A 25,314-nucleotide genomic window follows, 5' to 3' on the forward strand; every position below is an offset into this window, starting at 1 on the left:
CACTGCCAAGAGGTGCGTTTGTGCTCAGGTGTGCGTCGGGTGGTATGTGCACACACCTGGCACCTGCGGATCGCAGCCTTCCTCTTGCCTGTGGCAGGCATTTGCACCAGTCTGTGCCAATCCATGTACGCTCTCTGCTCAAGTCTGTCGGGAAGTGTTACTGGATGGCGCCTTGGAGTTGCTGCTGTCACCCTACCACATCTTTCAAGCAGCTGCTGAACACAAGTCCTGGTGAACAACCTCAGGGAGAAGGACTTGGGTGGCTTGACCTTCATCTTGTACAGGATGAAGGCATTTAGCATCATCATGTCTATGAGATGCAGAAAAACTTTCCTGTACCACCTAGTATTCTTCCTGAGGCAGTCGATCTCTCCAGTCATCATGTCGGACTTGTCCACCAGCCGCATGTTGATATTGTAGTCTAAGACAGCATCAGGTTTCCTCACAGGTTCGCCTGTCCTACGGTCAACCTTCCCACTGTCTGTCATTTCCCCCTTATGTACGGTGGTGAGCATGTGCACGACCCTCTTGTCATGCCACCGTATTGCCAGCATCTTCTCAGACTTGCGTAGGTGTACGTCTCCTCGCTGCGAGGTTCCTGCCTCTGGGAATTTAGGGAAGTGGGCACGATTACTCTTCACAGTGCCGCAGGAGCCGATGCCATGCTCTGAAAGGTATTTGGCAAGTTTTGGTGCTGTATAATAGTTATCTGTATACAGCACGTGATTCCCACCAAAATACCTTTCAAGGAGCACCTTCACTACACAGCCTGAGAAGCCAAGGGGGTGTGTTTTATCAAGATCGACAGTGCTGGCTGAATAAATGACGAAGTCAAGGATGTACCCCGTCTTACAGTCGCACAGTACAAAGAACTTGATTCCAAAGCGATGGCGTTTGCTTGGAATGTACTGCACAAACCTATGACGTCCTCTGAACAAAACCAACGATTCGTCAATGACAACCTTCTGAAAGGGGTGGAAGAATGTCATAAACTTATCCTTCATTCTGCTCAGAATCTCCTGGATCTTCCAAAGTGGGTCGGTTTGGGAAGGTATATCATTGTTGGCAAAGTGCAGGTTTCCCATGATGTCCTGGAAGCGATCTCTGGCCATGTACTTATTGAAGGTGGGTGAGGGTAGTAAGGGGTCCATGGACCAGTATTCTTCCAACTCATGCTTCTTTGAGTGTGGCATGAGAAGCATGAAGGTGAAGAACACATACAGCTCCTGCACTCCCAGCATGGACCACTGTTGCATCTTGGCTGCACCTGTACCACTTGCAGCATGTTGTGATTCATACCTGTTGGTCTCATCACATATGTGCTGCATGACTTCGTCATTGAGGAAGGCCAAAAGGAAGTCCACACACTCAGCATCCTCATCAAGAGTGAAGGCAGGCTGTACTCCTGAGGAATTCTCGTCAAAATGGAGATGTTCAGGGACAAAATCGGACCCTTCCGTCCACGCGAAGGCGTCCAGGATTCCCTGTCGTGGCGGTGTAGGGTGGGTGAGGGTGGAGGATGGCTGTGAGGCAGATTTATCAGGTTCAAGGTCACTCGCACTGACCCTGGGTTGCCGTACAGCACTAGCAGCCCTTACTCTACTAGCAACTCTACTTTTACGGGTCAGGGATTTACCTCTTCCTCTACGGCCTGCCTTCACTGTTGATGCTGGTGGTGACTCCGACGACGAAGTCTTCGGAGAAAATTCAGCAGAAGAAGAGGAAGAAATGAGTGAAGTGGGGCTTGGGGAACGGGGAGGTGAATCAACTCGGGACTCATGGCGGGCTGGGTCACGCGGGGCCATTGTTCCGGGGCTAACCCGCCGCCTTTTCACTCCCTTCCCAAATTCCTTCCCTTGCTGCACTAACGGCTCCTTTCCCTTGGAGCTAGGGATAACTTGGGACACTGAAGCACTCGTACTAGTAGTTTCTGGCACGATTTCCTCACCCGGCTCATCACACGATTCCCCCGAAGGGTCAAAATCACTATCCATCATCACCATTGATAATTCGGCTAGTTCACGTTCCACTGCAGAGTCACTTAGTCCTTTCCTGCTTCCCCCACGAGTTTTTCTGGGTGTAGAGGTCACGGGGCCCTTTGCAATGGGCGCAGAAGCGGCAGAAATGGCGGGGCGCGAGTGCGACATGCTTTGACCACAGAGGAGGACAAGGAACTAAATGGCGCGGCTTATCTGAGAAGGCAAGGGTTGACAGTGACAATGGGGCTGACAGCTGCTAACTTACATGCTAATAAATTATTGGTAGAAAATCTCGGCAATACATAAAGAAATAGGTAGTTCCAGGTGAATGTAAATGTCACTTAGGCTTCTCCCTTCCTTTCTGATATATATTTTTATTACAGAAATAGATTACAAGGCATAATTCAAAGGGGAAATTACCGTGGTAATGTAGCGAATGAATGCATGTGAGGTGTTGTTAGGTGATAATTAGCCAATTCCTGGTGTATACCACTATCACTTACTTTATTTTTTTTTGGTATATATTATTTTGTATAAATATAGGGCATAGGGCTTATTTCAATGGATGAAATCTGTGGAAAAATCCGGGGGAGATTTGCTTAGCCCAGCGCGGCCGGGGAGGTGAGAGGACAGGGTAATGGAGGGGAGGTAGGGAGGGGAGTCAGGAACAGGGGAAAATGGCTAAAATGTCAACAATGGATGGGAGTACAGATGAGATTTGGAGTGCTGACTAGTGTTGGACATTGGCAGTACTGATAGATGATACAAGCCACCACTTGAAAGCCTGGGATAATTCAAAATAACACAGAATCACAAAAGTGATGCCCCGCGGTATGATCCATTGTGCCCGAGCATCATGAAAGTGACGCCCCGCGGTTAAGGGGTTAAGAGGAGCCTGTGGAGTCACATGGAGAGACAGGCTGACAAATGAGGATATAAAGGAGCGCTGTAGTGTGGATGTGGATGTGATAGGAAGCGTTAGGAGGAATACACTGAGGTGGTTTGGGCATGTGGAGAGGATGGAGGGTGAAAGACTGACGAGGAGAGTGTATGTGAGTGAGGTGGAGGGGGGAAGAGGGAGGGGGAGGCCGAGGATGAGATGGAGGGATTGGGTGGAGAGGAATATGAGAGAGTGGGGTGTGAGTTGGGAGTGGGGCAGTGAAATGGCAGGGGACAGGGCGACGTGGAGGCAATTTGTTTGTGGCCATCCCAAACGGGATTGAGGCGTCTGGCAATAGATAGATAGTTAGATAGATACAGTATATATATATATATATATATATATACGTTATATATATATGCAGAACCCTTGCGTCCAGTATGCGTTTGTCCAGTACTATTCTCGTCCGGTACGGTTGGCAAAAAAGTAAAATAATTCATTACTGTAGTACAGATTTGTTGGGCTAGCACGGATCGGCCGCGCAAAGTGGGCCAAATCCGAAGAGTACTTCTCTAGTACTGACGTGCTGTGTCCAGTACTATTACCCGCCCGGGCGCGGGAAGATGGCAAACAACAAGGAACATTTCCCTAGTATTGCCGTTCCAGTCCAGTATGCCTTCCTTGTGACTCGTGTCGTGTGTCAGTCACATTGCAGTATTGCACTTCCCCCTGATGACGAAGATAACAATGTCAGTGTGTGACTGTGAGGGATGTTGAGGCAGAGAGGCCTCCTCAAGATCCTGAAGGCCCTCCTTCAGGGGGTCAGTAGGACCTCCTGCAGCCTTGGATACCCCTCCCCCTTCCACCCCAAGCCCATCACCACTCACCTTAAAGGCTGGTGAAATCTTAGTTGTGACAAAATGTACCGTAGTTAAGTTGAATTCAGGGGAGGACTTGTTTAACCTATACAATCCCGCCGTCAGCATGGTGCCGACGGTACAAAACGTCTCAAGTAATCCCAGCAACATGTTGGTGCCAACAGCAAAATTCGAGTGCTGTAGCGCGTCTCTAACTGCTTCAGTCCAGCTGATTTTTTTGCTAAGGAGTAACTTAATGTATTGGCAACATTGTGCACAAGCACTTGTAACACTGAGTTTGGTTCTGCATGGCTGGGTAACATCAGTGTGCCACTGTCCATCACAGCACTAGAATGTCGCGGAAGTCGCGCCATTTTTCTGCCTCATTGGGCTGGAGGAGGCGGTTGAAACTGGCACATGGACCCTCTGTCCCTTCATTTAGTGATTCTATAGAAGAGGAAGACCTGGATGACTCTTCTGGGGAGGAATATGAGCCAGTGGAGAAGGATATTGAGAACAGGGATTCCCCCATTCTCCTCCCTCGTTCTCTCTCATCCCGCCCAGCTGGGTGGGAAAACGTAGCTCACGGCTTGGGAAACTGGGCTAGAAACACAATAGACGACCATCCCGCACTTATTTCTCCTATAAGGAGTACTTTTTTTTTTGCTTTTCCTTGATTTATATGTCCTTTTGGATTGTTTTATGCAATAAATTTTTTTTCTGCTTTTGGTCCGGGATTTGGTGGGAGAGTTGCAAAAATGCCTGGGATGGTACGGGTTAAGGCTTGTCTGACATTATTCATTTTTCCCATAAGGTCTGTTGTTTCTCCAGTATGGATTTAGTCCAGTATGGCTGTACTGTCTGACAAAAATACCATACTGGACATGAGGGTACTGTATATTTGTGGTAGGTGGGGGCGCTCACCATCCACTCGATGTAGTGCTGCTGTCGGGTGTCTGCCCTTTCCTTTCCTCCTTCCTTTCCTTCCTTCCTCTTAAGTCTTTCTTTACTTCATTCTTTCCTCGTCCTTCTGCCTATGGGTGTCTTTACACTCCCTTTTTTGTCTTTCTTTCCTTCAATCATTCCTTTTCCTCCTGCCTGTGGGTGACTCTACACTGAGCAACAAGCTGAATGGTTTCCTGTACACCAGGAAACCATTTACTTCGCTGGGTGGTAACCGTATAACCAGATTATGGCACCTGGTGGTTTAGTAGGTAATTGCGGCGCTCCAGTTGGATTGAGCCGGTGAAAGTTTATATCCAAGGGATGGTTGGGGTTATTGCTCACATTATGCCACTCAGGGATGAGTGAGGCTGGTCACTCTCATCGTAAATGTCAGGACCAGTTTGCATAGCCCAGGGCATCTATGCTTCTCATGGGGCAGTGTAGGATTGGATGTTGGATATATATATATATATATATATATATATATATATATATATACTGTATATACTGTAGATAGATAGGTAGATAGATTTCCTATTCAAATAGGTCTTTCATAAGTTTATCAGGGTAGGTTAGGGTGGAAGTTTTGATCTAATAGGAATTAGGGGCATCCAAATTTAGGTGCAGTGGCAATCCTAATTGTTAAAAGCATAGAAGGTTTGGGGGGCAAAGCCCTCAGTTAGGTTAGGTGTGTGGGATCAACCTCAAACAAGCTGCTGCGGGTGTCCAGGCAGCTGCCTTTAATACCCTGAAATATATAAAAACAATTTTTCTGTATATGTTTTGTAGTTTAAACTCAACAGTTATTTGTGTTGCATATTTTACTAAAGTTATATACAGTCATTAGGAACATGAAAATGTAAGAAGAAAGTTGGAATTGCCATGCCTGTGTGCTTTTACCATGTGTGTGTGTGTATATATATATATATATATATATATATATATATATATATATATATATATATATATATATATTTAAGGTTTGATGAGTGAGTTGGGGAGAGTCTGTAAGAAATGGAATCTAGAGGTGAATGTAGAGAAGAGTAAAGTTGTGGTCTTCATGAGAAATGAGATCACTGAGTGCATAGTGAGGATGGATAGTGAGGAGATGGAAAATGTGAGTGCATTCAAGTACTTGGGTAGCGCAATGAGTTAGGATGGAAGATTAGAGGGTGAAGTGCTTAACAGGGTACAACAGGAAAGGTTGCTGGTTCACTGAAAGCAGTGATAAGAAACAGGAATGTGAGCATGGAAGTAAAAATGTCACTGCACAAAAGTATAGTGATACCATCTCTAACATATGGACGTGAAGCAGACATCTTACTGGAAGGAAACAAGTCAAGAGTGAGAGCAATGGAAATGAGTTATCTGAAAGGAGAATGTGGAGTTACATGGAGAGACAGACTGGCAAATGAGTAAGTGAAGAAGCATTGTGGCGTTGATGTGCCTGTGATAGAAGACATTAGGAGAAATACGTTCAGGTGGTTTGGACATGTGTAGAGGATGGCCAGTGTGAGACTAATGAGAAGAGTGTATGTGAGTGAGGTGGAGGTGGGAAGAGGGAGACTGAGATGAGATGCAGGGATGGAGTAGAGAGGTACATGAAAGAGGGAGGGTTTAAGCTGGGGAAAGCACATAAAAAAAAGCTGGGGGAGAGCATCAGAATAACCATGGAGGTGATATGTTTGTGGCCACCCCTTTGAGGATTAGGGCATCTGGCTATCTGGCTCTCTCTCTCTCTCTCTAGATAGATAGACAGACAGACAGATAGATAATAGGCAGGTAGATAGATAGATAGACAGACAGACAGATAGATAGAGATAGATAGACAGACAGACAGATAGACTCTATATATATATATATATATATATATATATATATAGAGTCTATCATCTGTCTGTCTGTTTGTCTATCAATCTATCTGTCTGTCTATCTATCTATCTATCTATCTATCTATCTACCAGCCTATTATCTATCTATCTGTCTGTCTATCTATCTATCTAGAGAGAGAGAGAGCCAGATAGCCAGATGCCCTAATCCTCAAAGGGGTGGCCACAAACATATCACCTCCATGGTTATTCTGATGCTCTCCCCCAGCTTTTTTTTATGTGCTTTCCCCAGCTTAAACCCTCCCTCTTTCATGTACCTCTCTACTCCATCCCTGCATCTCATCTCGGTCTCCCTCTTCCCACCTCCACCTCACTCACATACACTCTTCTCATTAGTCTCACACTGGCCATCCTCTACACATGTCCAAACCACCTGAACGTATTTCTCCTAATGTCTTCTATCACAGGCACATCAACGCCACAATGCTTCTTCACTTACTCATTTGCCAGTCTGTCTCTCCATGTAACTCCACATTCTCCTTTCAGATAACTCATTTCCATTGCTCTCACTCTTGACTTGTTTCCTTCCAGTAAGATGTCTGCTTCACGTCCATATGTTAGAGATGGTATCACTATACTTTTGTGCAGTGACATTTTTACTTCCAGGCTCACATTCCTGTTTCTTATCACTGCTTTCAGTGAACCAGCAATCTTTCCTGTTGTACCCTGTTAAGCACTTCACCCTCTAATCTTCCATCCTAACTCATTGCGCTACCCAAGTACTTAAATGCACTCACATTTTCCATCTCCTCACTATCCATCCTCACTATGCACTCAGTGATCTCATTTCTCATGAAGACCACAACTTTACTCTTCTCTACATTCACCTCTAGATTCCATTTCTTACAAACTCTCCCAAACTCACTCATCAAACCTTGAAGTTTCCCTTCATCTTCACTTAAAAATACAGTATCATCTGCAAACAACTAATCAGGAAGTTTTCAGACTCTGCCCTCTCGACTGCTCCATCAACTTCAACCCTGCCTTATATCTCCTTTATAGCTCCATCCATATAGAAATTGAACAGCCATGGAGACATGACTCATTCTGTTTCAGTCCAACATTCAGATTGAGAAATTCATTCAGTTCACCGTCCACCTGCACTGCAGCCCTAGCACCCTCATACATACTCTTCACGACATTCAGCAGCTTCCCATTTACTCCATATGTTTTTAATATTTTCTATATTCCTTGTCTGTCCCCTCTGTTATATGCAGTGCTTTCTTCAGATCCATGAAGGCAACATACAGCTTCTTTCCCTTCTCTAGAAACTTTTCACCAAACACCTTAAAATGAACATGTGATCTACACAACCTCTTCCCATCATGAAACCTCCCTGTTCATCTCCAACTAATTCCTTTGTTGTTTCCCTAACTTCATCAATAAGTATCCTACCATATACTTTTCCTATTATGCTAAGAAGGCAAATGCCCCTATGATTACCACACGTTTCTTTTTCCCATTTTCTTTCTTACAGGGGGATAGTTATACTGGACTTGACTTTCAGTCATGAGGGGTCTCTACCTTCCTCCTAGGCCAGTTTTCCACATCCATTCTAAAACTGTCTTTCTTCCATGCTTTAGCATTTCACCACACACTCCATCATTTCCTGGGGCTTTCCCCATTTTGACTTTCTTCATTGCTTCTGCCACTTCCATCCTACTGATCTCTTACTCCTTTCTCATCTCCCTCCTTCTCCCAGCCATTCCCCAGCCACTTATACTCGCATTACTTTCATTCTTTATGTTTAACAGTTCCTTAAAGTGTTCTCTCCATCTGCTGAGTGTTTCTCCCTTCTCCACCAGCAGTCTGCCATTTTTATCTTTCACTTCCCAGCTACCTTCTTTATCACGCTGTGTTACTCTCTTAACCACATCCAGAACATTTTCTTACATTCCTTGAACTTTACACTCAAACTCCTTCCAAACTCATCATCCACTGTCATACTAATCTTTTCACCTGTCTCCTCTTCTCTACATATAACTCTCTGTTCCATCTCTTAACTTGCTCCATGCCTCTGCTTCCCATCTAGTCACTACATGCTTTCATTTTTTGTGCCACGGCTTGTCTTACCTCGTCATTCCACCATGCTGTTCCATGCACTACCCCTTTGTTTTCCCTTCACCCCACACACCACTTCACATGCTGCAGAAGGGGTGAAGTATTAGGCAGACTTTCATCCCTTGACTGTACAATGAAATATTGCTACAGGTTCAGTTTTGAAACCGTATTTTATTAGGTTTCAGGACCAGTGTTCAACCCTGGCTGCCCTGAAGAATATGATTGCAAGGAGCCTTGGGTGGTGCATGTGATGGCTGATGGGAGCAACAACACAATGCATCACCTCTGGGGTACACATGGAGCCCCCTGTTTCCTGCTGGCCAACACACCCCTCCTGACGACTCTCATGGTAGACTGGCAGAAACTACAGAGTGCTGAAGAAAACTCACTGGCTTTTGATAACAACCCCAACCATGTGTTTGGCTTTGCTGTTCCCTATGTGAGTTTCCTTTAGACTTAGTGTTTGTGTTTTTGTATTCGCTTCTCTGCGTTTCATGATGATAAGTATGAGTATTGCTGGTGTGAATGTGTGTGTGTGTATGTGTGTGTGTGTGTGTTTGTCCTGTACAGTAGTGTAGACCCTCAGTAATTTGGTGTCCAGTACTTTGGAATTTTGTGTACTGATATTTTTTACTGGCACAAAATAATGAAACAGTTTTTATATTCATTATTGGGTTTATTATGCCAGTAATGTTAAGGCTTAAAAATGAATTCCAATAATATATTGCAAAAAAGATCTAGTTAAAGAGAAAATTGTTTTTCAGAAATATTTAACTAAGAAAATACCATACAGTGAATCGACAGAGAGGAAAATAAGGGATAGTGTCACATGCTGCAGGAAAACTGATAACCTCAGTCCCTGAGTAACGCATGGTTGAGTAACACCTGTTTGCTCTAATGCACTCACCATAATGAGACAGGTCATAATCAACATGAAGAGAAAGAAACTGGATGTCATGAAAAAAGTCAGCTGGCCTGGCGACAAAATTTGAAAGTCATGTACTGTGACATCACCTGCCAGACTAGCCATGGTTGACAGTCTAACATCTGGGTACTTGTCCTGGGCACACTCAAGGCCATATAGTTACCGTCTAGACAAAAATTTATGGGTTTTTCAATTTTAGGGGACAAAGTGGAACGAAAATGTATGCTGATCAGATAAAAATTACTCTTTCACCCATGTGTTGTTGTAAGTCATCATTCAGTTCCACATTCCTCATTCAGTTTCATGCTTCCCAACACATTTCAGACCGACTGAGCATACGGTTATCAGTCTTTACTCGCGTCTCACTGATTTCTATCCTACAATTATATGGGTTTCACAGTTTTAGGGGCCAAAATGGAATAAAAATGTCTCCAAATCAGAGAAAAAGTACTCTTTCATCCATGTTTTCTCTTAACATTTAATTCCACATTCTTTGTTCGATTTCGCTCCTCCCAACACATTTCGGACTGACTGAGTACAGGTAACTCGCACGGAACACGATCTCACGGAACGCGCTCGCAATTATACACGGTAAGGGCTGGGATACATATAAGACAACGTAAGATTAAAAAAACATTATGAAAACTACAAATTAACGCAGGAGAGGCCTTTGAAAGATCAAATCCTCGAACGTCACCGCAGCGCGCGGTTTGTTTTGGTTACATGACGATCTAGGCGGGAAATTATTCAGTGAGTGAGACATTCCTGAGTACAGTAGCACAGTATTTGTAAGTTAAATATTTACAGTACTGTACTGTTCTGGTAAGTTTATGTGCAACTTAAAGTACTATTAAATAACGTTAAAGCAAGAAATAAAGTCTTATAACCAGTTTACCTGATAGGCGTCAGAATATTGCCTTTTTTATTTGTTCGTTTTTTCCACAATACTGTACAGTATTTGTAAGTTAAATATTTACTGTTCTCGTATGTACTGTACTTGTAAGCACTTAAATAAAATTAAATCATTAAATAAAGCCTTGTAACCAGTTAACCCAAATTATATGATTACCCATGATCGGCGTCAGAATATTGCCTTTTTTGTTTGTTCGTTAAACTCTTACTGTACTGCTTTTCTACAGTACTGTATTTGTAAGTTAAATATTTACTGTTCTGGTATGTACTTGTAAGCAATTAAAGCATTAAATAAAGCCTTGTAACCAGTTAACCTGATTTATATGATTACCCATGATCGGCATCGGAATATTGCCTTTTTTGTTCGTTAAAGACTTATAATAAAAGAAAAATACATTTTTGTCTTGGTATCTTTACCTATTTGCTCAGGTTTGCTGTAATGGTTTGGATCATTTGATGCAATGCAACTTGTAGAAAACTGTGAATAAACTTTCGGAAAGTGAACGAAAATCTGGGACATGAGACTGACCTTGACTTCACCCTCTCATGTATCATCTGTCAGTTCACCAACTGCTATCGTGATGAGTGGATGTACGATTTTTTCGCTCGTGGCCATGCCTAACCACGCATAGGTACACCCATTATCTCGACCCAGACAGAAAATACAATCTTTTTCCTCCCTTGCAAAACACAAACAACCACCCTGTTTACGAGACAGCAATATATATTGCGAAAATAACAAGGTAAAATGATAAAGATGAACGTAAAATGATAAAGATGAACATGTTATGACGGAAGAAGTACGTTTTCCCCGTCTGTAAACGTATTTATTTCTGCTTAGTATCTGTATTCGTAATAATTAGACTTATTGTTAGTTCTGAAACTGCATTACGATTCTATTTTTAGCCATTCTCGTGGTGTGGGAGCTGGAAGTTGTGACACAACTTCCTTATTGCTAATCGGACTGACCCTCCACTTTATTCTCCCGTGGCAGTCTAGCCTTGGAGGACGTGCAGTTTTCTCATTTAGGACTGAAAATTCAACTCTTTCGCTCCCTTTTCCAAGCAAGGGCACAGCGATAACGTAAAAAATAACTCGAAACTACCATAAATATATATCAAAAAGGTGAAAATGTATTCATAACATTTTTTTTTTTTTTCAGCCATTCCTAACAGATTATGTACTGAAATCATTCGATATCACAGTACTGCACTTCTAAGTTAAATATGTACTGTTCTGGTATGTACTTGTAAGTTAAAGCATTGGTACCAGTTAACCTGATTTATATGATTACTGGTACCTATGATCGGCGTCGGAATGTTTCCTTGTGTTTACGTACAGTATTTGTGTGTGGAAGTTTTGCTCTGGAGTACTGTATTTGTAAGTTATAACATTAAATAAACCTTCTAACCACTTAAAGTGCTTTCTAGTGATTACCAGTGACAGATAACAGCAAAACAACACATTTGGGGGGTCTAGGGAGCAAAATACGGAGTACTGTAGTTTAAATATACGCGATTTCGCACCTAACACGGCACGGTAGGAACGAAACCCACGTGTTCCGTGCGAGTTACCTGTATACGGCTATTAGTCCTTTCTCCCACCTCTCTGAATTCTGCCCCACACTCATATGGATTTCACAGTTTTAGGGGATGAAATGGAGCAAAAATGTTCGCAAATCAAAAAGAATTCACTCTTTCATCCATATGTTCTTGTAAGTTAGTGTTCAGGTCCACAGTCTTTGTTCGATTTCATGCTTCGCAACACACTTTGGATCGACTGAGCATACGGCTATCAAGCTTTTCTTGCGTCTTACCGAATTTACCCCATACTCATGTGAGTTTCGCAATTTTAGGGGATGAAATAGAATTAAAATGTTTGCTAAACAGAAAAAAATTACTGTTTCACCCACGTGTTCTCGTAAGTTAACGTTCAGCTCCTCATTATTAGTTCGATTTCGCGGTTCCCAACACATTTCCTAGCAACTAAGCATACGGTTATCAGTCCATTCTTGCATCACACTGAGTTCTACCTGTGCTGTGCAGCACGATTTTTGTGTGTGTGTGTGTGTGTGTGTGTGTGTGTGTGTGTGTGTGTGCATGTTGTGCGAGGACATTGAACCTTAGTCATGCCACATGATCAGCCCCAGCCACCCAGAAAGCAGCGCATCTTCACATATGCCTAGAAGCATGAGATAGTAAAGGAGTTAGAGCAAGGAAAGAGGCAGTAAGAAATTATGCCGAGAAGTATGAGATAGTAAATAGTAAAGGTGTTAGAGAAGGGAGTGAGTCAGGTAGAAATGACAAAAAAACATGGCATGAATGAAAGCATCATCAGAACAATTTGGAAGGACCGGGAGAAGATAAGGATTGTGCGTGGGAAACCCTGGTGATGTGAACCTGGCAGCAGTGAAAGTTTGTACTGTTGTCCTGAAGCTGACTGATAAGCTCACAGTGCGTTATTTGGAGTGTTAGAGAAAGAAGAGCCTGCTGAAGGCCGCATGATACGAGAGAAGGCAAAACTTTATGACAAGAACAACATTGGGGGTGGGGGATGGGGGGAGAGTGCCAGAGTGCATCAACAACTCAAGGGTACCCAGCCTAACTTCTGTTTTTGTCATTGCTATTTTTAATACTATTCATGTTCTTAGGTACAATTCAGTAACTCCTCAATTATCCGACATAAGAGCCAAAGGCATGTCCAGGTAGTGGCAATATCTGGATAATGAGCAATATCCCCATACTATATCCATACCTTACCTATACCCAACCTCCTACCTGTACCTAAACCATTTGTACAGTATCTCTGCTCATATTCGTAGTGTTCTTTGGTCATGCTGGCATATTTAGACATCAAAACACACATATGAATATGAAAATTAATGGAAAACACCAAGAAAACCATGCAAAAAAAAAAATTGAAAAAAAATACTACCTATATGTACTGTACAGTATGTGTTCTAACTATGGCAGTGTTTTCTGGTCATTCTGGCAAATTTAGACACCAAAACACACGTAGGAATATCCAAAGTAATGCAAAACACCAAGAAAACCATTAAAAAAAAAAAAAATCTATTTGTACAGTACCCCACCAAATTTTGGCAGTTTTCCAGTCATTCTGCCATATTGAGACATCAAGACACACATAGGAATATCCAAATCATTGCTAAACCAAGAAAACAATGCATATCTGTCCATCCATCATTGAGTCCTATGTTGCTGCATGAGGAGCACAGAAGCCCTGGGCTAGGCAAATTGATCCTGACATTTAAGATGAGAGTGACCACCCTCACTCATCCGTAAGTGGCATTATGTGAGCAATAAACCCCAACCATCCCTTGGATATAAACCTACATGGGCTCAATCTGATTGGAGCACTTTAATTACCCACTAAACCACCAGGTGCCATAATTTGATGATATGGTTACCACCCAGCAGTAAATGTTTCATGGTTGTACAGGAAACCATTTGGCTTGTCACTCTGTGTAGAGTCACCCATAGGCAGAAGGAAGAGGAAAGAAAGAAAGAAGAGGAAGGAAGGAAGAGAGGAAAGGGCAGACACCCAGAGCAGCACTACATCGAGTGTGTGGGTAGTGGGCATCCTCACCTACCACCTAAAACAATGCATAAACAACAAAAATTCACAAAAAACCTGAAGACTGTTGGAAAATCAGTTATCTTTCTGGAACATGAGTGATAGCTGCTCCTTGGGGGGGGCAGGGAATAATCCATGGCCAAATATGCCACCAGAAATTGGTTATATTGGTATAACTGGTATACCATCATCTCTGCAGTTGTTTATACTATAAGATAAGCTAATGAAAACACAGGCAACTGATGAGTAAAATAACAAAAACTGCAGTGAGAATAAATGTTGTTCAAGAGTAAAACTTACCTTTATATAACTTCCCACCATCCTAGTGCAAAATTTTGCCTGCACCGTGCAAGAGCTAAGCATATGACTAGATGCAGAATTTCATGAACTTTCCAGTGGTGTTTACGGAATTGTGGTACAACCAATAATATTAAAATACATCGCCAAAAACTTTAAAAACTCACAGGTCATTGCTTTCAGTGTGAAGGAGGGGTGGGGCTAAGGGAATGAGGAGGGAGCCAAGAGGCAGGCCTAGCAAGGTGGGGAGCACAGGAGGGTATGGAGGAGCGACGGGAGGGGGGAAGAAGCGAGGCTGTGGGCAGAATTTTCACTCATCTGTCACGAGGCAGACGGGCACTTTCACCTGACTTGTATTACCTAGCTGTAACACTTGATGTAGTGCTGCCTACTTCTTCCTTGGCCTTTATCATTCTTTTTCTGTGCCTGCCCTCCTCTCTTCCTATTTCTCCCATCTTTTCTGTCACTACTTATTGCTTTTCTTTCCGTTACAGGTGGCTTTACATTGAGTGACAAGTCAAATGGTTTCCTGTAAGCCAAGAAACCATTTACAACGCTGGGTGGTAACCATATAACCAAACCATACGTGCTCCCTACGTGTCAAGTGGGTTGGTGTAGGGTTAGTGCCCCTCTCTGTAAAACGAATAACTCAGAGTCAAATGGCCACCCCATACAGGATTATGGCGTCTGGCGATAGATAGATAGATAGATAGATTTACGTAGTTGTGATATACAGGAAATGAACTATGCTTATGGGGTCCCGTCTCTGTTTAAGTCATATTTTGCTTTGAACTCGTTTAAGTTTTTAGACTGGACAATCTCTTTGTCAGGCTGTTCCACAGGTCTATGCATCTATATGGAAAACTATATTTCTTTATATCCGTCAAGCAACTTGGCTTTTTCAGATTCGTTCTGTGTCCTCATCTTACTCTCCCGTCCCATACAGACAGATCCTTTCTATCAATTTTTTCCTCTCCCATCATGGCCCAGAACACTGCAATCATGTCACCCTTCTCTCTCTCTCTCTCCTATCTTCTAAGGTAGGCAGATCTAGCTTTCCCATCCTTGCCCTGTATAGACAGATCTGCCAGGCTAGGGACCATCTTGGTTGCTGTTCTTAGTATTCTCGCGATCTTGTTTATCTTTTTATGTGGGGACCACACTACTGCTGCTTTTTCCAACCTGAGGCAGATCATGGCCACTATAAATTTTTTCATCTCGTCATCCATTTAGTGAAGTGCTACTCTTATGTTAGTCAAGAGATTATATGTCTCTGTATCTTGGTAATGTGTTTTTTGGGTGACGAATTATCCTAGACCAGCACTTCCAAGTACTTCTGTTCTCTTGCTTTTGTGATTGGTTCATTACCCATCAGATAATTCAGTGATAGTCTCATGATACTTTTACCCATTTCCAATATTTTACATTTTTTTGCGTTGAATTTCATTTCCCACATCCGGTTCCACTCATGAATCCTATCCAGGTCCTCCTGCAGCATTTTACAGTCTTCTTCAACTCTACTTTCCTCATGATCTTTTGCATTGTCAGCAAACACACTTCCATAACTGTTCATTCCATCTATCTTATCGTTTACATAATTCAGGAACATAATGGACACTAACACCGAGCCCTGTGGAACTCCACTTGTTACTTCCCCCCATCCAGATATCCTGCCCTTTATTACTGTCCTCATTTGCCTCTCTGAAGAAGTCTTTCATCCACTCCAAGAGGTTCCCCTTCAGTCTTTTATGTGTGTTCCAATATCCACATTAGTTGCTTGTGGGGTACCTCACCAATGGCTTTATCCAGATCTAAATACACACAGTCCACCCAACTATCTCTCTCCTGTAGCACATCAGTCGCTCATGGGTAGAAGCTGAACAGGTTGGAAACATGCGACCTTCCACTTCTGAATCCTTACTGACTTTCTGCCAGAGTGTCCATCCCCTCCAGATATTTTATCCATCTGTCTTTCAGGATTCTCTTGCACAGTTTTGCGACCAAGCTGGTCAGGGTCACTGGGGTTCTACCTTGTTCCCTCCCCTATCAATTAGTACCACATTGGCCCTCTTCTATTCCCAGGGGACTTTCCCTGCTTCCAAAGAACACACAATTAAACCATGAATCATATCTACCAGTTGTTCTCTGCATTCCTGTTGTATCCAGTCCGAGATCCCGTCTGGTCATGGGGCCTTCCACACATCTTGAGTTTCCAGTAATTTGTACACTTCTTGCACTTCAACTTTTACATCTGTTAATACTACATTTCTAATCACTCCCTCCTCGTCCACAAAATCACTTTCTGTAGTGAAGACTGATTGGAAGTATTTGTTCATTATTTCAGCTTGCATAACTACATCTCTATAGAGATTTCCTTCTACTTTCAGCTTGTTAATTCCTTCCTTTTCTTTCTGTTTACCATTAAAAAACCTGTAAAACAATTTAGGGTCTTCCTTACGTTTGTCAGATACCTTTATCGGTTTCTTTCTTCCTCTCTGCGTATTCTTGTACATTCATTTCTAGTTCTTAAATAGTCTTCTTTGGTTCTGTCATTACCTCTCTTTTTCCATTTGTTCCATGCCTTATCCCTCTCTGTTTTTGGTGAACCAGCCATTTCTCTAGTTCTTTTTCCCAATAACTTTTGGCACATGCTTTTCCACACTGGTTTATAGAAGTATAGAAAGATATCCCAGTTTTTCTGTATCTCCCTTGTTTCCCTGAATTCTCACCAATCCACTTCTTTGAAAATTTTTTTCAGTCCTGTAAAGTTTGCTTTCCCAAAGTTGTATCTTCCATGCCTGTATAGCTCATCTCTTGTCTTTCTGTTTCCTTCCTTCGTTTAGAACTCTGTCACTACCTGATCACTTTTTCCTGTAGGACACAAATATTTCGGAGATCCAGTTGCATCAGGTTCTTTGGTTAGAATTAAATCTAGTCTTGTTGGTGTGTCGTCACCTCTGAATCTTGTCTCTTCTCTGACCCACTGGGTCATTACGTTATCCATTGCTTTATTTAACAGTATACTGCCCCATGAATCTTCACTACATCTTGAGTCTCACTCCTCTCAGTTTACCTCTTTACAATTAAAGTCACCCACCAGGATTATGTTGCTGCTTTTCTCAGTCACTTTCTGTAGGTATCTAGCCATGTCTCACAACATCTGATGTTCCTCCTGATTTCATGGCCTTCTCTTGGGCGGGACATATGCAACTGTGATGTCACTCTTGCCCTTCCCTCTGGTTGCTAGTATCATGTTCAGTAAATCTTCATTTTTCGTGGCGTGGATGTTCTGCCAAAACCGCACGATAAGCAAAACGTCGAATTGTGAAGTTAAGAATCAATGGGAAAAATAGAGGAGCGTTCCAGTGAGACTTGTACCTACCCTGTCAGAAAGTACTATAACACCAAACAGGCCATACCTAGAATTAAATGAAGAGTGTTTACTAGTGCTAAAACAGCATAACACAATAAACATGAACCTGAAAAGACATTAAAGCTGTTATAAAGAGCTTCAACACCAAAAATCCTTACCAGAAATAAAGTGAGCACTGGCTTGAGTGGCACATGAAGGTGTGTTGAGGGTAGATGGGCTAGTTACTAGGCGACTTGGGCCTCTCTGGGGAAGCCCCATCACCTATGCCAAAGCCCTCGCAGTTGAACTTGGGCTCTAGCACATTGACTTCCTCTCTGTCCTCTTCTCCTCCTCCGTCCACCCCTGCTGGCACATCCAAGTCTTGCAGAATAGCAGCCACAGTCTGTCTCTCATGAAAATATTGTGTGATCTGGGCTTGTCTCTGCTCCTTTATGTTTCTGTTGTAGACGGCCATCACTTGAGACTTCAGAGCACTCAAGGTCGATAGGATGTTGGTAGCCTCAGGCATAGTCCTGGTGTATGCATTGAAGGTGGTTGCCATGTCGGTTATGGTGGACAGGGTGGTCGCAAGATGGCCGCCAACAAATGAGCATCGGTATGCGTCGTTGGCTGCTGGCTGGGAGCATCGAATTGTGGGGAAATTTGCGAATTGTGAGACAACTCGGAAACATTTTTCTTGTGCGAAAAACGGGGCGTCGAAGTAAAATGCGTCCAAATACGAGAACTTACTGTTTATAACTGCAGCCCTACCCTCTCTCAGTTACACATTATCCACATGTATGTTATTCTTCACTTCTGTCATCATTCCTCCCCCTATTTTTTATTTTCTATGTCTTTGCCATAGTTTGTATTTCCCATTTCCCATTTGGATTTCAATATTCTCTCTTAGCTTGGTCTCTACAAAGCACGTAGTGTCTTGCCGAGATTAGACCATCTTCATTAGCGTACACAACTTTCAATCTTTTTGCATTGTTTTTTACTATGTCCATCTCTCCCTCTCTCCTTTGGTACCATTTCCTCAATTTTTTATCCATAACTTGCGGTCTGTGTTACACGCACGATGACAGTTGGGGACGACAAATCCTGGTGGCCGTGCGACTTTGGACATTCAGTGGGGATGCATATGGGTGTTTTGACACTGCTTGTGGGTTACGGTCGGTATTACTCAGGTGCTGGAGGTTTGTAGGGTGTGATTGGGCCAGCGCACGACTTTGACTATGCAGTACAGGGGTGGATGGATGTTTTAGCTCAGGTTGTGGGTTACAGTCTATTTCCTGCAAATGGCTAAAGCCCAGCGACCATGATACCAATTGGTTGAACATATTGGCTGGCCGGCCGAAGTTCTTGGGGACTTATATGTTCGGATAATGACAAGTTATTTTGGATAATGGTTTAATAGAGCCAAGGTCTAGTATCCGGATAATGAACAGGTCCAGATACTACACGTCTGGATAAATGAGGGATTACTTTATATCACCTTCAGTGTTTTACCAGATGGTGGGTATAAGTATGGGGTAATTTATGTGGGGTAGGATGGTAAGAAGTGGTAAAAGTGAGAATTTTGGAAAGTCGCCAGAACACATTGTATGATTATACCATTATATGAGTGACATGGGTTTGAGTAGCATGGTCCTTGTCCATTCCCTATTGCCTACATTACTCAAGGATTGAGTGTATAATTAGGCTGACGTAAGTACAGTATTAAGGAAACCGATGAAAGAGTTGATATAATTCATTTATGGTATGAGAGAAGAGTACTGTATGCATTAAGCACTGTACTCATACAATCACCTTTTGCTGTACTTTTTCAGTGTTTCAGTAACACAGAGAGTAGGCCAGCCTACTCTTCAGTACAAGTTTCTCTAACTATCAACACCAAACTATCTATCTATCTATCTATTGCCAGACGCCTCAATCCCGTTTGGGGTGGCCACAAACAAATCGCCTCCAAGTCGCCCTGTCCCCCGCCATTTCACTGCCTTGCTCCCAACTCACATCCCCCTCTCTCATATACCTCTCCACCCCATCCCTCCATCTCATCCTCGGCCTCCCCCTCCCTCTTCCCCCCTCCACCTCACTCACATACACTCTCTTTGTCAGTCTTTCACCCTCCATCCTCTCCACATGGCCCAAACTACATGCACATTACACACTACACTTCTTATTCAAAATTCAAAAAATGGCGTCAACTAACCAAGCCTCGGAGTCCCCAGGGGAGGGAAGGGACCATAAATGTCCTCATCATCCGTCTCTCTCCCAGTGACGACTCAGTGAGTTTCCTGGAACCACTATCTCATTCACTTCTTTTTCATATCTGCAACATTTGCGGGCTTTCCTCTAACTATCTCTCTGTTGAGCACCACCTCTCCTCCTCTAAACCTCACCTTCTCTTCTTAACTGAGACTCAGCAGTCTGAGCTTACTGATAGCAAATCATTTTCTTTATCCTTCTACTTTCTCAATACTCATTTCAAAGTCAAAGGTGGCAGTTGTGTATATGTAGGCAACGACTTATCGTACTCCCGTGTTCCTGAACTTGATTCTTCTTAATTCTGTACTCTCTGGCTCCGGGTTTCCTGTCATTCTCTGACTAAATACATCTGTGCTGTTTACTTATCCCCTAATTCTACTGACTCTGAAAAATTCTTCGACCCTCTTAATTCTATGATGGAACACATCCTATCCATTTCTCCTTTCTCTGAAATTTCCATTCTAGGAGATTTTAATGCTCACCACCACCTTTGGCTCTCCTTTCCATTCACTGATCCACCTGGTGAACAAGCTCACATCTTTTCCATCCTTAATGACCAGGTGCAGCATGTCCAGCATCCTACCCATATGCCTGACCATTTTGGAGAGAGTTCCAACATACTTGACGTCTTCATGACAACTAATCCTTCTGCATACGCTGTCAATCTATCCTCTCCATTGAGCTCCTTCGATCACAACCTTATTGCCTTAACCTGTCCTGTCACTCCAGTATGGCCTGTGGACCCTCCAAAAAAATGTCAATTGTGGCACTTTGGAGCTTCTGAACGGGAGGCCCTCAGGCAGTATTTCTTTGTTTTTCCCTTGAATGATTATTGTTTCCATGCCCGAGAGCCATCTGAGTGTGCTGTGCACATTACGGAGGTTATTCTCTTGGGCATGGAAGTATACATTCTCTTCTCATATCCTTTGACTAATGCAAAAAAAAACTTGGTTTAATCATGCTTGTTTTATTGCTGTCCACAACAAGGAGAGGGCGTACAAAAGGAATCGTGCCAAGTCTGTTCTTCGCTTTGCTCAAAATAATTTCATCCATACTAAATGCTCTGAGCTCTCCAACTCAAATTCTTCCTGTTCCTTCTAGCTTCTTGCCATAAACCTTCCTAACAACTTTACCTCATCATTCATCCCTCCTCTTTTCCACTCTGATGGCTCTGTAGCTATTTCTTCTACTGATAAAGCAGATCTCTTCACTCAGACTTTCTCCTCCAATTCCACCATAGACGATTCTGGTGCTTTCCCACCATCACTTTCCCCTTCTGACTTCCTCATGGCTGATATTAAAATTTCTTCAATTGATGTATTTTCCACCATCATTGGTCTCACTACTAAGGCATATGGGCCTGATGGAGTCCCTCCTGTTGTCCTCAAGAACTGTGCTTCTGTGCTTACACCCTGCCTAGGTAAACTCTTTTGCTTTTTTCTGTCAACTTGTACCTTTCCTTCTTGCTGGAAGTTTGCTCTCATTCATCCTGTCCCAAAGAAGGGTGACCATTCCCAGCCCTCTAGCTATCACCCAATTGCTTCAACATCCTGTGTCTCTAACGTTTTAGAGCCTGTTCTTAATAGAAAATTTTTTAAGGATCTCTTCTATCACAACTTTCTTTCTGATCGTCCGTATGGGTTCCGTCTGGGACGCTCCACTGGCGATCTTCTCACCTATGTTTTTCACTCCTGGTCATCCTCCTTTCGGGACTTTGGTGAAAGCTTTGCCATTGGACTAGACATTTCAAAGACTTTTGATTGAGTCTGGCATAAATCTTTAATTTCCAAACTGCCCTCTTACGGTTTCTATCCTTCTATCTGTGCCTTCATCTGAGCTTCCTTTCTGGTCGTTCTGTAGCTGCTGTTGTAGATAGCCACTGTTCATCTCGTAGATCTATCAACAGTGGTGTTCCTCAGGGCCCTGTCCTATAACCAACTCTCTTCCTTTTATTAATTAATGACCTTCTAAGCTGTACATCTAACTCTGTCCACTCATACATTGATGATTACATTCCTCACCATTCCATTAGGTTCCCATGACATCTATCTCAGCAGTTACTTCAACAAAGAAGGGATGAGGCTATGGCACACCTAATGTCTGACTTGGCTTATATCGTTGACTGGAGTAAAAATAATCTTGTTGGTTTCAGTGCATCAAAGACTTAGTTGTTACACCTATCATCCCAACAAAATCTTCCATAGGTGTACCCACTAATATTCATAATATCCAGCTCAATCCTGCACCATCCTTAAACATACTTAGGGTTTCATTCTCTTGAGATTTATCTTAGGAAGATCATATTACATCTCTTGTAAAATCTGCATCCAAGAGATTAGTTGTGCTGAGCCGACTCTGTATCTTCTTTACCCCTGTGCAGTTGTTGACTTCATACACGGGTTTTATTCGCCTCTGCGTAGACTACAACTTTCATGTGTGTGGGGAGGCTCCCTACATACAGCTTTTCTTAACCCCTTAACCGCGGGGCGTCACTTTCGTGACGCTTGGGAGCAAGGGATCATACCGCGGGGTGACACTTTTGTGATTCTGTGTTATTTTAAATTTGCCCTGGCTTTGAAGTGGTGGCTTGTATCATCTATCAGTACTGCCAATGTCCAACACTAGTCAGCACTCCTAATCTCATCTGTACTCCCATCCATTGTTGACAATTTAGCCATTTCCCTCCCTACCTCCCCTCCATTACCCTATCCTCTCGCCTGCCCGGCCGTGCTACGCTAAGTAAATCTTCCCTGGAATTTTTCACTGATTTCATCCATTGAAATAAGCCCTATGCCCTATTCTTATACCAAATAATATATACAAGAAAGAAATAAGGTAAGTGAGAGTGCCATACACCTGGAATTGGCTAATCATCACCTGACAACACCTCACGTGCACTCGTTCGCTAATTTTCGCTGTTTATTTCCCCTTGATATATGCCATATAATCTATTTTCGTCTATCTATCTATCTATAGCCCGACGCCCTAATCCCGCAAAGGGTGGCCGCAGACAAAATGCCTCCAAGTCACTCTGTCACCCACCATTTGACTACCCTCCCCTCAACTCACCCCCCCCTCCCTCATATACCTCTCAACTCCATCCCTCCACCTCATCCTCGGTCTACCCCTCCCTCTCCCTCCCTCCACCTCACCTACATACACCCTCTTGGTCAGTCTTTCATTCTCCATTCTCTCCACATGTCCAAACCACATCAGTGTATTTCTCCTAATCTTTTTCGTAATAAAAATATATATAAGAAAGGAAGGGAGAAGCCTAAGTGATATTTACATTCACCTGGAACTACCTAATTATTGCAGGCCACCACACTGTATTCTACGCTAAGTAAATCTTCCATGGAATTTTCCACTGATTTCATCCATTGAAATAAGCACTATGCCCTATTCTTATACCAAATAATATATACAAAAAAGAAATAAGGTAAGTGATAGTGCCATACACCTGGAATTGGCTAATTATCACCTGATAACACCTCACATGCACTTGTTCGCTAATTTTCGCTGTTTATTTCCCCTTGAAATATGCCGTATAATCTATTTTCGTAATAAATATACATATAAGGAGGGAAGGGAGAAGCCTAAGTGATATTTACATTCACCTGGAACTACCTACTTTATTATGTATTGTCTTGGTTTCCTGCCAATCATTTCATTGCTATATATTAGCAGGTCTCATAGGGCTGAAGTTGGTAGTATTGGACCTACCCTAGCCAGGCGGCAGGAGGCCACCACTATCAGTTCACTGTCGTCTTTGAAAGTGGGAGTATGTCTGATTTGCTCCTGCTAACTTCCGTCGCTTTATAGCCCCATGCAAAGGGCCCTGTGACCTTTACCCCTTACTAAACCTCGTGTGGAAAGAGGTAAAGGGCTGACAATTGATAAAGAGTGACTATGATCTTTTTATTGAGTAAAACAGTCTAAGTGGAATTGTAAATAAAGTGTAAATAATGTGTAAACAGCAAGAAAGCAATGAATGTAAATATAAGTGAACAGTGGAAAATAGTTTTATAAGTTACTTCAAGTGACAGTGCATAACACAGTGTAAATAAAATAGAAATGTAAATAATGCAAATAGAGAACGTAAATAGAAATGTAAATGAGTGGTATTATAAGAATACGAGTGTATATACTAGGAGTAATGAAAGTGAAAGTTTCACTCTAGCATGTATGAATACTATGAGTTATGAGAGTGAAGGTGAAAGTGACATTCACTCTCAATGCTAGTACTGTACTGTATACAGGACGAGAAAGTGAATGCTACGTATTTTACTGAAAGAAATTGAATCCCTACAGTGACAATAAACTACTATTACTGAAGGAAACTTATGGATAAAGACTGTAGATATATATAAGTGTTATATAGTAACAGAAATATAAACTGTGAGTGTTTTTATGAATAATAGACAACACTAGCGGCGAACGATCGGAAGTGGGATGGTCATACGCCCTCGTAATTTTCATTGCTTTCACAGTGTTTTTTTTTTTGGAGTATGGATTCCAAACTACTTGAGAATCATAGATTAGTGTTTCTAGTGATAATATCGGGCTGTGGTAATCATATTACGAGTTGTCAGAAAGTGTAAAGTGGAGACTTCGTTACCCAACTTCAGAGGTCTCCACAAGTCCTACGGTACTCGACGAAGGCTCAACAAACACCCAAGGAGAAAGCTGAAGGTATGTGCCATACGTATATGTGATTTTAATATTCTAGGACTAATAACTGATTTTTGGCAAATATTTTTAGAGAGTCTGTCGGAGCACAAATATGAATGCGGGAGCCGCAAGTCAAAGCAAAACAAGCCCGCGGTGTAAGGGTTAACAAGGTGGAGTCAAAGGCTTTTCGTCTCATTAACTCCTCTCTCACCGGCTCCCTTCGACCTGTGTCTCATCGCTGTTGCATCTTTATCTCTTTTCTGTCACCATTTCAATGATTACTGCTCCTCAGGACTATCTGCTTTCATCCCTCCACCTCTGTGACAAGTGTGTAGTATCCGTCTAGCACCAAACACTCATCCCGTTTCTATCCAACTCCCTAATGCAAGAGTTAACTGTTACTCCCAGTCGTTCATTTATGCAACACGTCAGTTCTGTCTCCCTCTGTCTGTATTTCCTACTTCCTATGATCTCCAGTCTTTCAAATGCAGTGTGTCCAAGGCATCTCAAAATGAACGGACCTTGAATATGGCTCTCTGTTGTATTGTTTTTGTTTTTTTCTTGGGAGGAACGGTTTGTTGGCTCCTTACCTTTGGTTCCTTCTTCCTTGCACAAAAAATAAACAGACAAACAAATAAACCACCAAAGTCTGTTTGCCAATAAGTCATCACATTTTCTTTG

General features: G+C 42.6%; 1 protein-coding gene across 1 annotated transcript in view; it reads left to right on the plus strand.

Annotated features, from left to right (window-relative positions):
- LOC145415599 (glycosylated lysosomal membrane protein A-like) overlaps positions 1 to 25,314 on the plus strand; it is a 177,466-nt gene that overhangs the window by 11,807 nt on the left and 140,345 nt on the right. The window contains exon 2 of the mRNA XM_080284823.1: positions 8,790 to 9,050. Coding sequence (XP_080140949.1) covers positions 8,790 to 9,050 — 261 coding nt within the window. The remainder of the gene's footprint in view (positions 1 to 8,789; positions 9,051 to 25,314) is intronic.

The sequence above is a fragment of the Coenobita brevimanus genome, chromosome 103 (assembly GCF_032717465.1).
Source record: "Coenobita brevimanus isolate Jiangsu-jjx chromosome 103, ASM3271746v2, whole genome shotgun sequence".
In the NCBI taxonomy this organism is placed as follows: Eukaryota; Metazoa; Arthropoda; class Malacostraca; order Decapoda; family Coenobitidae; genus Coenobita; species Coenobita brevimanus.